This window comes from Macrobrachium rosenbergii, chromosome 8 (genome assembly GCF_040412425.1).
Source record: "Macrobrachium rosenbergii isolate ZJJX-2024 chromosome 8, ASM4041242v1, whole genome shotgun sequence".
Classification (NCBI taxonomy): Eukaryota; Metazoa; Arthropoda; class Malacostraca; order Decapoda; family Palaemonidae; genus Macrobrachium; species Macrobrachium rosenbergii.
Genome location: NC_089748.1, coordinates 11,959,646 through 11,976,350, shown reverse-complemented (window position 1 = coordinate 11,976,350; position 16,705 = coordinate 11,959,646). Strand labels below are relative to the sequence as shown.

The following is a 16,705-nucleotide window of genomic DNA, read 5'->3' as shown; positions in this document are numbered from 1 at the left end:
GCATATTAATAAATACTACCGATTTTTTTTTTATTGTACACGGTCTTTAAGAGAAATAAACGTTTATACGTGTCCAACAACGCCAACCAATTTATATACAATAACGCAAATGAATTTATATTAAATTTGAATATACGCTAGAATAATTTACATAAAGCAAAATATTTAGCGTCACCACATACACGCGACCCATTCAGCTGGTTATTTTTCAGTTAGAGCAGTTTTTCTATCGATTCCATCGGAGATTTGGCTTTTGCAGGCATTTCTCTCGGAGATTTGGCTTCCGTAGGCATTTCTCTCGGAGATTTGGCTTCCGTTTGTGCCGTTTTCTTGATTCTAGACGTGATGTCTTGACTTACGCAGAAGTTTTCAATGAGGGCGAGATGAGCCAGCATCTCGTCAGCTTCTGGGCAAGCCATGATAAAAGCTTGTAGGGCGGAGCATGCCGCCCTCATCTGCCGCCCATTGGGCGGTAAGAAGGCCGACACAGCCTCTTCGTCGCCGTCCGAAGTTTCGTCGTCACTGTAGAGGTCTCCCTTGCCCTTTTCAGAAGTTCGGGGTTTCTTCCTGTGAGTCGTTGTATCGAAGTTTTGTATCTTGCTCTCCTCTGTCGTTACAATTTCTTTCAGGGCTTTGTTTGGTTGCGTTGCTGCAGTCTGGATGCTGTGTGTGTCATGACCATCATCCTTGTCATGTCTTGTTCTCCTGGTCCCATCAGTGATAATTTCCTTCTCAATATTGGCCAGTATTTCCTCCTCTGTAGAATAGGTTCTGGTATTGATTTCGTCCTCGACAGATACCCATTCTTCGAAAGCTTTAAGAGCAATTCCGCATTGACCAACGAAATCTTCTGTTGATATTTTATTAAGTAAATCCGCCGCGATTTGCTTTGGGAATACGTCTCCTTCAGGAGACATACCACAGGCCTTGAACGACCTTCGGATGGAAGAGGGTTCAACGGCCGCCCATACCCTCCTTAGGATGTACATTGCGTCTAAAATAGACACCTGAAAATCTGCGATGTCTTTACTTGATCGAAACCAGGTATCTAGGAGGATAAGTTTGTACTGGGTTCGAATTTCGTGGGAAAGTTTACCTTCAATAGGATGTGATTTGTAGGCTATGTGTCCAGGTAAATTAATGACCTCCATAGATTTGAGGTGTGTTGCGGGTGGTAGAAGCTGTTGCATCATGCTGTCTAATATGAAGGCAATTTTTCTCTTTGACCTAAAAAATCTGTCATCTTGTTGTTTTACCCAGGTGGTAAATATTTCTTGCGTAATGGATGATTTCGAGGCCTCTTTGCTATACATGTAAGCTGTGGGCAGTGTTTTAACGGATTTCCTCGTCTTCTTTAGGTTTGTCCGGCCTGTCACCAGTATCGGTAGTTTTTCACTCCCGGTCATGTTGCTTATGAAGAGAACCGTCACAATTTTCTTCGGGTTTTTGTCAAGTTTAGTTTCCTTTGGTTTTGTCCTGTGAGCTTCTGTCATGACTCCTTTCTTGACACGATGATTTTCTGCTCTCTTGTGAATGGACTTTGTCGCGCTCGTTATTTTCTCCTCAAGCTTTGTTTTCATCCTGCGAACCAGACTTTCGTCGTCTCCCTCCATCACTCTCACGTCTCTCCCGTGGATTCTCATCAATTTTTCCCTCCTCGTGTATGGGGCGTCCGTCTCTCGTTGTTTCCAGTTGAAAGATTCTCGTATCTCGGGGTTGCTCCTCCTTCGCTGTCTGCCCGGGTGATCATTTCTGTCTACAGCCAGTCTGTTGCTGTCTCTTTTCCAGACGTCTGCTGAGGGTTTGTTTTCCTTCACAGATGCCTCATCTTTGTCACCGCCACTCTCTCTCCTCCCTTTTGTCTTGTCTTTCCCGTGCTTGACGGAGGACCTGAAAGCTCGGCAGCTTTCGGGAAGATAATTGTAATAGAAAGAGATCTTGCCTGCGTTGAAGATGTCGTCTGGCGCGTAGCGGGACTGGAGGGAAGTAGACCATGCCAATGGCCCACTACTGGGTATGGCCCCGCTCTCCTTCCCCCTTGGTTGGGCTTCTTGGCCGACTTCCTGAACCGTTTGTGCGACTATCACCTCTTCCACCACCCCGTCGCTGCAGCGAGAGGTTGTCGTCGTCGTCGTCATCGTCGTCATCATCGTCATCGTCATCCGGGAAGCAGAAAGAAACGTAGGGGTCAGATGGACAATGACCTGATTGAGTGTTCGTTGGGATGTTGCTTTTATTGGTCTCATTTCATATCTCCACTTTCTATGGACATTTTTTTTTCACAATTTCTCATCCAAACACATCATTTTATATTCAGCATTGTCATTAATAGATATGTAAACCAAGTGCATGTGTCCTTCTGCATACACGTGCACATACACTCACAAACACGCTCACCCTATATATACAGTATATATGTATATATATATATATATATATATATATATATATATATATATATATATATATATATATATATATATATATATTCCCCTAATTTTTTTACATGCTCGAACTAATTAACTAGTCTTTTTTTTTTTGTAGTTTTTACCCTAGAGAGTAAAATCAGAAGAAAAAGTAGAATTTACTGACCAGTCTAAAATTTTCAATATTATGAAAATAATTGAGCATATTAACTCTTTTTGTGGTATGTTGACTGAGTTGGTATTTGCATACATAAAGATTATTAAGTAATCTCAGACTGCAGAGGCTGCAGATGAACTTGCAAAAAAAAAAAAAAAAAGTGAAAATCTGATAATGTGAGTTTTTTCATTGTATTCATGAAGAATGCAGTGCGTATGTATAGGTTTGTGTGTGTGCATTTTTTTTTTTTTGTCTAGTCGGCGGTGATGACTACTTTAGTTGTGAGTAAAATTATCAATCACTATTTCATTCAAAGCTAATTCCTAGAATCCAACGGGAGCGGGAGGTTCCCTCGATCATGGCATATACATTAGTGATAAAATTGTTTATCTCATGTGTATGTTTATATATATATATATATATATATATATATATATATATATATATATATATATATATATATATATATATATATATATATATAATGCATATATACATACAGTACATAATGTGTGCATATATATATACAGTACATATATATATATATATATATATATATATATATATATATATATATATATATATATATATATATATATATATATATATATATGTACTGTATATATATACACACACATTATGTACTGTATGTATATATATATATGTGTGTTTATGTATATTATATATGTACAGTATGTGCATGTGTGGGTGTGCTTATATATATATATGTGTGTGTGTGTGTATGTCTGTATGTGTGTGTGTATATATATATATATATATATATATATATATATATATATATATATATATATATATATATATACATATATTTGTTTGTGAGCGAGCTCAGTAAATTTTATGTAAGTACTTAATTTTTTTTTTTTAGTAAAGTGCTTGACATTGAATAAGAATGTATTTATAAAAATGAGAAGTCCAAACCCAGCAAATGGGCCCTGTCATATAACCAATGCAGTACCTAGTAGCAGACTTGAGGAAAACAGAAATCGTAGAGGAAACGTAAAGAAAGCTTGATCAGGCAGGAAATGAAGCTGCTGTTGTAAGATTACAATATGAAGACAAAAAAGAAGGTAATTAATATGGTGTTTGCACTTAACAGACCTTGTTCTCTTTCGCGTGCTACCCGCGTGGGGGCGGTTGGCGCTGGCGGTTAAAGGCCATCAGTGCACCTAACGTGGCGCATTGTAGGCATTACTTAAGGTTCTTTTCAGCGTTCCTTCGGCCCCTAGCTGCAACCCTTGTCATTCCTTGTACTGTACCTCCGTTCATATTATCGATCTTCCATCTTACTTTCCACCGTCTCCTAACAGTTGTTTCATCGTGCATCTGCGAGGTTTCCCTCCTGTTACGGCTTTAAAACCTTCTTCACTGTTTCCCTTTCAGCGCTGAATGACCTCATAAGTCTCAGCCCTTGGCCTTTGGCCTAAATTTTATATTGCAATTCCAATTATGTTCTTTGCCGAAGCGAGTGGAAAGTAAAACCCTCCGTGTAATCACATCCAATTTTTATTCTGTATAGAGATTAGTGATTCCCCAAATTGCTCTTTTCTTTTGCCTAAAAACTTTGAGGTATTTTCGCCACTCCATTTTCACCGATTTCCATCGTCTTCATTACTTTAAGAAGCGAAACCGTAGGATTTTTTCAGGTTAGGCTTCAGTTCTCTGTTTCCAATTCTTTGTTTTTTCCTTCAGGTCTAAACTAGATAATAAAATGGACCCGGCCGTTCCGTCGGTCTTTATATGAATATGAAAACGGGAGACAATGTTAAGCGAAATGAAAATGTAGGGCTCAGTATTTTGTGATATTTGTAAATTCATGTAGTTCTTTTCCCATGATATCGGACAGGAATATTGCCAGTAGCGTTCAGAGACAGTGGGTGAAAACCGTTATTCCTAAATGCTATAGCATTGTTTTTTGTTTATTTTTTTCAGTCACATAAGATATTAGATATTTCAAGAGAGGAGAGTTGGGTGAACAGTCCGTTCAAAATCCAGTTTATACTTCCAGAAACAATCCTAATCTCTTCCAGCGCTTTACAGAGATCCTGTGCCATGGCTTCCTCTACTGTTTCTTTGAGTTACTCTTGCGAGTCAGCCATGTTCATTTTCCCTCCATCCTTTCTTAGCTGTTTCCATTTTCTTGATTCCATTTATCATCATTGCATTATTCTTTCGAACATTCACTTTTAAATTTTTTCTTCTTACTTATGCTATCGAACTTTCTCACCATTCTTCACATCTCTTTTTTTTTATTAGGATTTAACATTATCGTCGGCAAGCATTCAAGACCGTTTTTCTTGACACAAACTTACACATTTCCACAATTCTCACATTATTCCATTAACAAAAATATTAAGCAACCGGGGATACAAAACACAAAACGACCAGAGACCCTCATTTATACCTACCTAAATACTCTTCGTCTACTTATTCCTGCGCAAATATTACTCTCAGCATGAAAATATTAACTTCATTCCTTACAAACTATCTTGAAAGCCATATAATCCATAACACTTCCTAATTAGCATCACTGTCGATTCTTTCATAACCTTTCTTCTGGTCTACTGTATGTGTGCCGCTTGCGCCTTTTAACCTCATTTTTCAAGTTTCCAAAGCTTTTTCACAACAAATATCATGCAATCATTATTTGAATACAGACCTCGGTGAGCTTTCTTACACAAAAGAATAATTGTTCTTCTCACCCAATCCGTAGTGAACTTTCCCTCATCCAAACATATTTTATGCACAAAGGTCAATCATTTTCACTCACCAATTAGTTCTTGGCCTCTTTTTAGCCTTCATGCTTTCAGTACTCCTCTTACGTACTTAACAGTCAGTTATGCCGGCCTTCTTCCAATAAAATGAGCCTTTTCTGCTTTAAGATCATTCTGATTTGTCGCTTCAATCCACAATAATCAGAATATCATAAGGATAATCATTCAAGCTATGCTGGACTTCACTCTCTTCTGACAACGTCTCTACATTTGCATCCTGTAGCGTTTGCTCAGAAATCCTTTCTCTTTGCTTTCACTTCCTTTGCTCGAATTCCTTTTTGAAATTGCGTTACCTCCAACCTTTTATCTTTTTCACTTTGTTCTTAACTTTATTCATCTTGTGTACCGTTACACGACCTTCGTCGTCTCTGTTGCAACTGCACTTAAGGCAGTCTTCCCATTCCCTACGCAAAACCAATCATAAACTTCTGCTTTACGGTATTTTTAGCTTTACCCCATTTTTCAGTCATTAGTAACTGCATTCTCAACCTTCCCTGTGTATCGAAAACTACCTTCAGTTTCCATTTTTTACACCAGCCAGAAAATGATCAGGTGTATATATCTTATATATTGCTACAGCAAACATGTCCTTAATGGTTTTTATTGCATTATGTATGGCTGTCATATCATCAACGAAAAATACCTGAAGGAAACTATAATCAGATCAGTACTTTGTAGCGTTTAGAAAAAATTTGTGGTACCTGTAAAGTATGGATTAAAGTATTGCAGGTCCCTGGGGATGGAGGGGTTCTCTTTGGCCTTTGACCTTTCTTCACTTTGATGGAAAATGGTTTACACTATAGAGCCCCGGAGGCAAAATGGATATCAAATCCTTTGAATGGAACTAAATGAAATTGATCAATATGACTGCTGATTGAGGAAAAACAGTCCTCTCTCTCCATCTCTCTGTAATTACTTATTATTCACAGATAAATGTGTGACATTCTTTTGTAAGTAACGTCTTAAAGGACAGTATATTTCTTTTAAGAAAACTGTTATTTTTACATGATTTTATGGTAATGGAATACGTGTAAAATGTAGTCATTTACTGAAAGAAAACGAGCTTTCATGATTAGATGGCACAATACGAAAAAAATCTTAATGAATAAAAGATAATTATAGAAGGTAAAGGAATGAAACAGCATCAGCATTTAAAGTCACATAACTCGTTGTAGGTGGGCTGAAGAATGAAAACTCTCGGTCCATTCTTCCTTTTATGGAAGAGTTGGACTTTTGTTCCCAGTTTGTAATTGGAGCCCATCCGGATGCTCTTAGTTGTTCATTTTTAATGTGTTATTTTGAAACATGGATTAAATGAAAGGGTCTCGACGGTTTCTCTTAGAATAGCAGCTGCTTTTTTCCAGGCATTGATAGGAAGTTACAAAAATCCCGTTAAGTTATAGTTGCTACGTGTGTGTGTGTGTGCGTGCGTGTGTGCTTTTAAAGTGGAGAGTATAATTTATGCGATTTGTTGTGGATGTAAGGATGTGGATACTTGGCGGGTAACTTTTTGATGCAATCCTCTATATAAGTGCTCTGTGGTTTATGTATTTAGGTATATGCATTAGCCATTTTGTTCGAGCTAATAAATGTACCTGTATTGATGCAGTAAATTGAAAACTTAAGAATATCCATGGACTGAATTAAATGGTAAAAGCTAGCAGACCCGTAGGTTTCACTATTTCAAAGCAGATGTAGTCCCGTGGTGAGCTTGCAGCTGGAAGAGCAACGAGATCGTCTTGGGAGGAAGACGCCATTCGTTTTTTATAATCGTTTTCGGAGCGTTCCGGTCAAAGACAGACAAACTATATTATATATATATATATATATATATATATATATATATATATATATATATATATATATATATATATATATATATATATATAGTGTGTGTGTTTATATATGTATATAAACACGTTTATTATATATATGTATATATATATATATATATATATATATATATATATATATATATATATATATATATATATATATATATATGTGTGTGTGTGTGTGTGTGTATGTGTGCACGCTTTTTGTTTCCTATAGGAATATTTCTAGGTGTTACCTATTTATGAAAATCCTGGCAACGACACCCCAAAGTTAACTAATTGTACTTTCCTAAGTCGCCATAAGAACAATTGGTTTTCTTGAAAATCAGCTGTATAAATTCGCTTTGGCCGTGGATCAAAATTGGGATTCTTGCTAAGGGACGGTAAAATTTATAATATATATAAAATTTATATATATATACACACACTATATATATATATATATATATATATATATATATATATATATATATATATATATATATATATATATATATATATATTATATATATCACGTGTGTGTGTGTGTGCATAAATCAAAAGAATTCCTGGTAAAACCTTAGATATATATATATATATATATATATATATATATATATATATATATATATATATATATATATATATATATATATATATATATATATATATATATATATATATATATATATATATATATATATATATATATATATATATATATATATATATATATATATATATATATATATATATATATATATATATATATATATATATATATATATATATATATAGAATGTGCTCACGGGTAGTGTGCAGTATACTTAAAATTGCTATGCATTAATTAAATTTCACCTGTTTCGTTGATCTCATAATTGCAAGCAATAAACTTTCATCAGTAAGGAAGCATTTATTTCTGAATATACCGAAATTTGTGGATAGCATACATTGCCGTCTTTTCGTCTGGCGCACTTTCATTCGTACGTATTGCGATGACTAACAGTCATGCGAGTTAGCTGGAATGAATTTCACGCGTTTCCCTTGTGAAGCAAGGCTGGGGAGGTTGGTTTGGGTCGGGGGAGGGGAGGGGATTTGCTGTGGAAGAGTCTGGAGCTAATGACAATGGGATCTTATGTAAACAGCCTAAATTTCTGTCATATCTCTGACATAAACATCAGACTTCCTCTGCAGTCAATGCGTGAGATTGTGACACGTGTTACCCGTGGCAGACACGGAAAATCGACCCATTTTGAGCCAACATTTTAGTGATCAATAAGAGGGGAAATATTGAGCCCAACCGTTTTCTTTGGTGCCGCTGTTCTGTCTCGCTGACTCGCGTTGATCATAGAAAACAAAACCTGCACTCGTGAATCACCTTCCACCAACAAGCATATTTTTGTCTTTCGGAATGAAATGGTTATACTTTTTATTCTTATTTTCCTCTTTAGACTCTGTATTGTTTTATTTATTCAATTAGGGACCAGATCTCACTTTCTGAAGACTAGGAATGGGCGTTAAAGGATTTTTTTTCTGCACTGTTTACATTCGAGAATGTCCTGGTCTCGTGATCACTTTCTCGAATATACAATATTTTTCGCAAATGGCTAAGATTTGTCGTCTATTATTTTGTTTTTCCGAATCGATCTGGTTGTTTTGTTTCCGACATAGAATAGTATGATCAGACACAGCGAATTTTCTTTCGTGAGGAAGAATTGTTGCCTGGGTTGTTTGGTTTTCGATATTTTGCAAATCATTCCCTGCCTGCAATAGTAACGATTAGAGCTTGTACAGAAAGGTATTTATAACACCAGCTTGAGGTTGTAGGTATTGTAGAGCACATGGTTTGCCAGTAAAGCATACATTGACCTGATATTCATTGTCTTTACGTGAGAGAAACGTTGTCAGAAAAAGACCCAAGGGAAAGAGGGGAAAGATGGCTTTGTGTACAAGCTGGCCACAGGCTGCATATTTTCTTAAATCACACCAAAGGCAGCTTGCCCGAAACTTCATGAGTTGTACTTACGTGTAGCAGTTCGATGGAGCCTTTATATGTTGTGGAAGCTGCTCAAAAAATTGGCGAAATTCTTCAAACTCCTTGTCTGCCATCTTGAATGGAGATTTGTGTATAGACTCGCTGTAGCACGGGGTTGCTTATTGTTCCCACTTCGCTTCCAGATCGCTCAGCTAGTCACTGAGCCAAACTACACCCCTCCGGATGTTACAGTTGGCTCTTTTCTTTATCGTTCCTTTTTATAGCACGAATTAAACTTGATCCCAGAATCTTATTCTTATCACCGTTTTTGTTCCAGCTTACGTAATAACTAGCGTTTTGTTGTTTTGAGAATCATTTAATATTTTCAGAGAAAATGAAAAGGTTAATTTTTCCACACCGATCACACCATATGGCAACACCGTGGTGGAGAAATGCTGGAATCGATAGCCAACATAAAATCATTTAAATACTGCTAAAACTTGCGTAATTTCCGCAGCTTTTTCTGTATTCATTATCCTGAAAAGTAAATCCAAGCCTCTTATGAATTGCACTGTATTGCGTATGCTTTGCTAGACAAAATTTATAAAAGAACTAGAAGCACTACTTAAAAATGCTGACCAAGCAGTTTGCAAACACTCCGTGTACTTTTCCTTTTTTTCTTTTTTAGTTACTGTTCTCCAAGTAATGTGTTTGCTTCATGTCCGTGCATTCTCCTTAGAGCATTCTTGTCATCAGCGTTTTAATCCGCATGTTCTAGTCGCCACTACCTGAGTCGGTGTTTTTGTCAAAAACGTTTTAGTTGTAATTTTTTCATCAGTTATATTTGTCACAGTTTCTTTATGTAACGTGTAAAATACCATCAATTTCAGAACGACATTATGTAATTCATTTGTGTACCGGGCTGTTTTTGTATCGCCATTCACCTCACCTACACGATACGATTGTCAATTCCATCAGTATATTAGTAGCAGTTGTTAAAATCATTATTCTTCGAACGTTCTGTAATTAATATGATTGGCTACAAAAACAATACGCTACATTAAATTGAGTGTTAATCACTTCCGTATTATTAAATGCTTACACTTTTTGAGTACAAATGAGAAATTCTTAAATTGTGGACAAATTCTAATGAAAGATATTCAACATTTTTAAAAATGATTATTGAACGAAGTATAACATATCAAATTTTTAAAGTTCTTCGTATATAGAGAAAATATTTTTAATTGGAACTGATTTCAGAAATTTTTATTTTTTCACTATCCGTGTAAAAGGTACAAATTCTCTCTCTCTCTCTCTCTCTCTCTCTCTCTCTCTCTCTCTCTCTCTCTCTCACGTCGCCGTTGACCATGGTGGTTGGGATGCCAATTTGTGCTATCAGTTTAGTCAATCAGTATATCACTGTCACACACACTCGAGCGAAAAACGAGCACAAAGCAACAACCGTAAACCATTTGTCAGCAGTATGCTAGAAATTGTTTGCTGCAGGCGTGACAATGTTGGTGCAACAAACATACACATACATTGTATGTATATATATTATGTATATATATGTATACATACATACATATATATATAAACAATATGTATACACATATACATATATATATATATATATATATATATATATATATATATATATATATATATATATATATATATATATATATATATATATATATATATATATATAGAGAGAGAGAGAGAGAGAGAGAGAGTGTTTTGGTTTATGATCTTGGTCCCAAGTTTATAAGGTGTCCGTTCAGTGTTCTGGATTTTTCATTGATGATAGTTGAAATTAATTTTATGCTTATTTTCGAGGGATTTGTTTTATTTATGCTAAGACAAAGAATTTAACATTTTTTCCGTCTTATGGTATGTCTTTTGTCTATGAGACTTGTTTGTTATGATCAATATGCATTCAGTGCTGCAGAGTTCATTTATTGCATTTTATATTTCCCGAGAAATTTGATGACATTCAAATGTGGAACAAGAATGGGCAATCTCTCTCTCTCTCTCTCTCTCTCTCTCTCTCTCTCTCTCTCTCTCATAGACACACACACACGAGCGCGCATGCGCACAAACTAGGTAGGTTTCCTTGCAAAAGGTGGCGAAGACCTGCAGTGACATAGTTGGAAAGTCTTTTTTACATATCTTGGAGGAAATCGTTGTTTCCATCTTGAGGCTGGAATGATGAAATTATGTAGGTTAAAAGGATAATGTTATTTGGGAGATGAATGCTGCGCTTGTTTCTAGAGTAAATAGATTTATTGATAATTTTACTTTTATTATTCATTTCAGTTTGATAATTTGTTTTCGATTGACAGCAGTCATGGGAGTAACATATTAAAACAATTGTCTGTGAAGTGTGAATCAGTTCGCGATAGGATTATGTTAATGAGATTCAGTAGGAGTAAAGGAGGAAGAGGGAAGTTTTTCAGTGTTTACAGGTATTGAAAATAGTACAGTCTTTTTTTAAAAGTAATTCGATCTTTTTTTTGGCAGCTCGGGTCCAGAATTTTGCCATGATTTGTGTAACAATCATGTATGCATAAAACATACAACTTCGAAGGTTTTATGGAATAGAATAAGGGGTTTTATTAATATAAAATTTCAGTTGTTTTACTGGAACTCAGCTGCTTATACAGTTGCCAGGTGGGTCATGTTTTTATCTTTGACCCATAAGTCGGGTCTGTGTTTTTTAGAACACTACCTCTTGGAAATTCGCGCTAATGCTTGCTGCGAGCTTTTGTTCATTTTCTAAAACTGCTGTGCTCTTTTCCTAAGCCTTTGCCGTGTTTGGATGGCTTAGATGACGTGTACATGACCTTGATGCCTCACAAGAAGCCCTTTATTTTGTCAACTTTATTTGGCTCAGCAAGTTATGATCATTTCTGTTTTTTAAAGGCGCTACTTAATTGTGTACGTCTTGAGGAATGAATGGATTGAATGCGCAGTGCATGCCTTTCTGAAAACTCCATGCTGTGTTGCTGAAATAGTGAATAGTATCCTTCTCACCTCCCTGGTAAATCTCGTCCTCACACTCACTCTTTCTTTCAGTACAGTAAAATGTTACAGAAAAGAGGTTCCCGATTGGTATCATAAAGTTTCACACGCCGAAGCACTCGCACTACGTAGTTGTGTGTACACTACCATTCATACTCGCCAATATGTAAACATAAGTATACGTGTAATAATCACTGTGTAATAGGTTTGAGATAACTTTTAAATTACAAAAAAAAAAGTACGCAAGATGTTTTTTCAAACAGTTTTTGATGTCTACAGTTTTCACACATGGCAACAGTATTAGCTGAGTTAATCAGGCACGAGACCACGGATTGATTTCTGAACTGACAATTCCTGTTAAGACAGTTCATTGTTATATATTACATATTTATTCCTTACTCAGCTATGTACAATCGAAACTTTATTATAGTTAATTAGTTTCCTTTGACAATGCACAGTAGCACTTCACTTTGATTTCAAGCATGTCGTTGGGTACTTATGGCTCAGTAATATATTACATCAAATATCAAAAAATAACCACCATTATTCACTCTTTTAGACGCGAAGAATAAATGAAAAATGAACCCACGGTGCTCTGAATGACACTAAACTCAAATAGTGACAATACTTGTGAGACTTCTTGCGAGGGAATGAAGGCTCTGGCATTCGGGGACCCTTCCCCCTTTTGAAAAGGGATCTCTCTCTCTCTCTCTCTCTCTCTCTCTCTCTCTCTCTCTCTCTCTCTCTCTCTCTCTCTCTCTCTCATATCTTCCTCATCGCATCGCATGGGGCTTCTCAAGTCGTTTTGTTGACTTGGAGTGGGACGAGGGTTTAGGGAATACTTAGCCCGACGCGTGTACGCCCAGACAGGACAAATATACTGGGTCAAGTTATTGACGAGGACGTCATAGGCTTCTCCTTATGCTTCTTCTTTTTCTTCTCTTTGGTAAAATCTGACCTTTGGTTCAAAGCTCTTGCTTGGGAGAATGAGGTTTTGAGGTTTCTGATGTCTTTGCTAGGTTTGACGACACGTGTTAGACAATTTGAATCCGGGTGTCTTGTAAACGTTGGATTTTCATAACATGTTCGGACTTTTCTTGTCCATTGCCCAATCTATATTTGCTCCATAAATGTTACAAATCCCTTTACATCCGTAGGTTATGACAAAAACTGGTTACATGAATCCAGTTCAACAGAATAATTGTATCCAAGTTTTGGGCAAGGATAATTATTCCTCTCTCTCTCTCTCTCTCTCTCTCTCTCTCTCTCTCTCTCTCTCTCTCTCTCTCTCTCTCTCTCTCTCTCTCTCTTGTGAAGATTTTCCTAAATTTCATAAGTCAGATTACCTTCAATGAATATCCACTGGATTCTTATATTTGACACTTTATTTATTTTTTTTGTATAACAAAACAGTAAATTCAGCCAAACACTTTGAACTGCAAAACGAAGGAAACTAAAGGGCTGGCATTTTTCAAGGAGGTAGAAATAGTCTTGAGGGTGTTGCTCAGATTGAGGTTCTGCTAAAAATGATTTGAATGATAATAATAATAATAAGGTTATTGTCAAAGGCGAAGAGTGCATTGTGATACCAGTACTGACATTTTCTTTTATAAGTGATTGCAAATTGTTTGCCTTTAACTCTTATTTTACGTACGACACCTTTTTTTACATGTTGATACTACTTCACTGGTTGTTTACGTTCGATATTGCTCTTGGAATAAGGCTTTTATGTATATTATTTCAGAGCTGTGCAATGCATCCTACTTCAAGGTGACAGTAGATCTCGGTTGAGGATGGTAATGGTTGTTGGTTGTCAGCGGCCATCATAATTTCATAAATCAATAGCAAATGTCCAACAGTAGACTTGACAGAATTCCAACCAGTCATCTGACTCTTACAGAAGACTGCGACTTTTCTTCCGTGGCGTCAGTGAGAGTTTGGCTCTCGGGATTTGGTCTGGGTTATAATATTCTTCCCCATTGACAGTTAGTATATTTTTTTAGCTACTGCAGGAACAGTTAAAAACCCTGACAGATTTGGGAGTTACATTGCGGATCGTTAGATCATGAATAGAGAGGAAAGTTTGAGTTTGGTGACTACTAGGATCCCATATGAATATCAGGGTAGCAGTTATTTTTCTGGAAATGGTTAATGTTTCTAATAAAATGTGAATGTAAGATTTTCTTTTAGTCTGGGGTATGCTGAGGATTTTGCCTAGGGATTTCAGGCCGAAACCCAGCATAAATCAAACCATAAGATTAGCCATGGGGTTTTGTGATGCATTTTTAAGTGTTCATGTTGTCAGTTTTACTTTTTATATGAAGACCGAAGGAAGAGAAAGATTTATTCCTTTACCTCGCCAGTCCAGAGGTGAAAAGAGAAAGTATAGCTGGAAGTGGCATCGAACTCCAAAGGAAGTATTGGGAATTATAAAAGATGGCTACTCCTCAACGAGGTAGTATGGGACACTACGTTTTTCTCTTCAGTTTTGTTAATCAGCTCAGTGGTCTGGTAAAACTAAGGTATACTTTTTGTTCGTATGATGGAACGAATTTAGAAATCAGAGGCAATCGCCCTTTTATTAGATTCTCATTTAAAATATGGAGGGAGATTTTTTATACTTAGTATGTTTGTGTATATGCGTGAAACCGTTTTCATTATTTCAATCATGGTGTTAAATATCTCCGAAAGAACCAACATAGAATTGTCCTCTGTCAACTTTATGCAGAATTGCAAAGAAGAACAGATCACTCTTCACTTATAAAACATTTGTTTTTCTCCGAAGTAAATATGCTATGCAGAAAAAGGTCTAAACCATATTTGTACACGTTGCAATTTCTCTATGTTCAACTATTTAACAGACAGCTAAGTATGCCAGAGCAGAGAGAAAGAGAGAGAGAGAGAAACAGTAACTCGGCAGAGGAAGAGCGAGATAGGTTGAAACAGAGATGATGTGTTTCTCGAGGCGGCTAGACCGAAAACTACTGTGGATAAGTACATCTCCTTGTGGTGAGGGCTTAAAGGAAATTGAAAATCCAGTAGACCCGAGTGCTCTTAAGAAGAGGCTTCGAGAATGTATTTCAATATTATCTCTTTCTCTGACTTGCAATGTAGTCTTATGTATGGGGCTCCCAAGCCTTTTTACAAATTTATACTCGTTACATGACAAAGTTTTTGATCATCGTGCGCTTCAGAATGAGGTGAAGAAATGTCTGCGGTCGATAGGCATATACAATTCCTCTCTCTCTCTCTCTCTCTCTCTCTCTCTCTCTCTCTCTCTCTCTCTCTCTGTCTTCTAAAATATCTGTTAATCCCCGAATTCTTCTGTAAGATACTAATGCGCAGATTTACTTGCAAGTATGATTCCATTGCGTCTCAGATTGCGCGATCGCCCGCCCTTGTGTTTTTGTAATATATGTGACTCATGGGAAAGACTAAAGGGGAATTTTGTCTGGATGCGGTGGTGGAAAGTGTCAAATCAGGTCGGCGAAATCTCTCTCTCTCTCTCTCTCTCTCTCTCTCTCTCTCTCTCTCTCTCTCTCTCTCTCTCTCTCTCTTTAAATTTTTAAATCTTTATTTATAGTTTGGATGTATTTTAGCTAAAGTTATATTAGATTCCAAGCACTGAATGGCCTTAGTTGCCCCAGTGCTTGGCATGTATGCCTAAAATCTGTAAATTAGTAAATCCATTCTCTCTCTCTCTCTCTCTCTCTCTCTCTCTCTCTCTCTCTCTCTCTCTCTCTCTCTTTTTATTATTATTATTATTCCTCGTAGGGGGAAGTGCGCTCAGTGCATCTCATGCGATGCACTGTAGGCATTACTTGAGGTTCTTTGCAGCTTCCCTTGGGCCCCTAGCTGCAACGCCTTTCATTCCTTTTAATGTGCCTCCGTTTTATGCTTTCTTCCATCGTACTTTTCACCCTCTCCCAACAATTGATTCATAGTGCAACTGCGACATTTTCCCCCTGTTACATCTTACAAACCTTTTTACTGCCAATTTCCGTTTCAGCGCTGAATGACCTCCTAGGTCCCAGCGCTTGGCCTTTGGCCTAAATTCTATATTCTATTCTGTTCTAAGAACCCAGGCTTATCGTTCATACTCATCTGTCGTCGGATCCGGGTAATTAACAGAGTCTAGTGGCATGTACTCGGTTTACCTTGCCATAGACAACATATTCTCGGTTGTTGATCCGGTCACGGATTTTCATGAAACCTATTGAGTATGTCGTGTATGGCAAAGTAAACAGAGTACATGCCACTAGAATCTATTAATTATCCGATACAGTGGCAGAAAAGTATGAACGGTGTCTTGTGTCCTTAGTTGATATTCTTACTGGTTCAATTTATAGGTGGGCTAGTATACCTTATAGGTGTTTTAATTCCGATACCTTACACCGGTCCATTCAGAAATTCTTAAGTTATTGTCAGCAATTTTGAAAAATCTTGGCAGTTTCATGTCGATTATAGTTAGAGACGTTTTCACGCGCACATACTTGTATTAATATGTAATATATTAT

At 36.7% G+C, this 16,705-nt stretch overlaps 1 protein-coding gene across 3 annotated transcripts in view; it reads right to left on the bottom strand.

Annotated features, from left to right (window-relative positions):
• Aplip1 (JNK-interacting protein Aplip1) overlaps positions 1 to 9,427 on the bottom strand; it is a 435,485-nt gene extending 426,058 nt beyond the window's left edge. Inside the window, exons 1-2 of one of the 3 annotated variants that reach the window (XM_067107286.1) lie at positions 9,216 to 9,427; positions 1 to 2,106 (exon numbers count right to left, since the gene is read on the bottom strand). The exon at positions 1 to 2,106 is cut by the window's left edge and continues 194 nt beyond it. In XM_067107286.1, coding sequence (XP_066963387.1) covers positions 213 to 2,106; positions 9,216 to 9,298 — 1,977 coding nt within the window. In that variant the 5' untranslated portion in view covers positions 9,299 to 9,427 and the 3' untranslated portion in view covers positions 1 to 212. Of the gene's footprint in view, positions 2,336 to 9,215 lie in introns of those variants that run through there. The other 2 variants (XM_067107285.1, XM_067107287.1) reach the window with 2 other exon arrangements.
• Between the last annotated feature and the right edge of the window lie 7,278 nt (positions 9,428 to 16,705).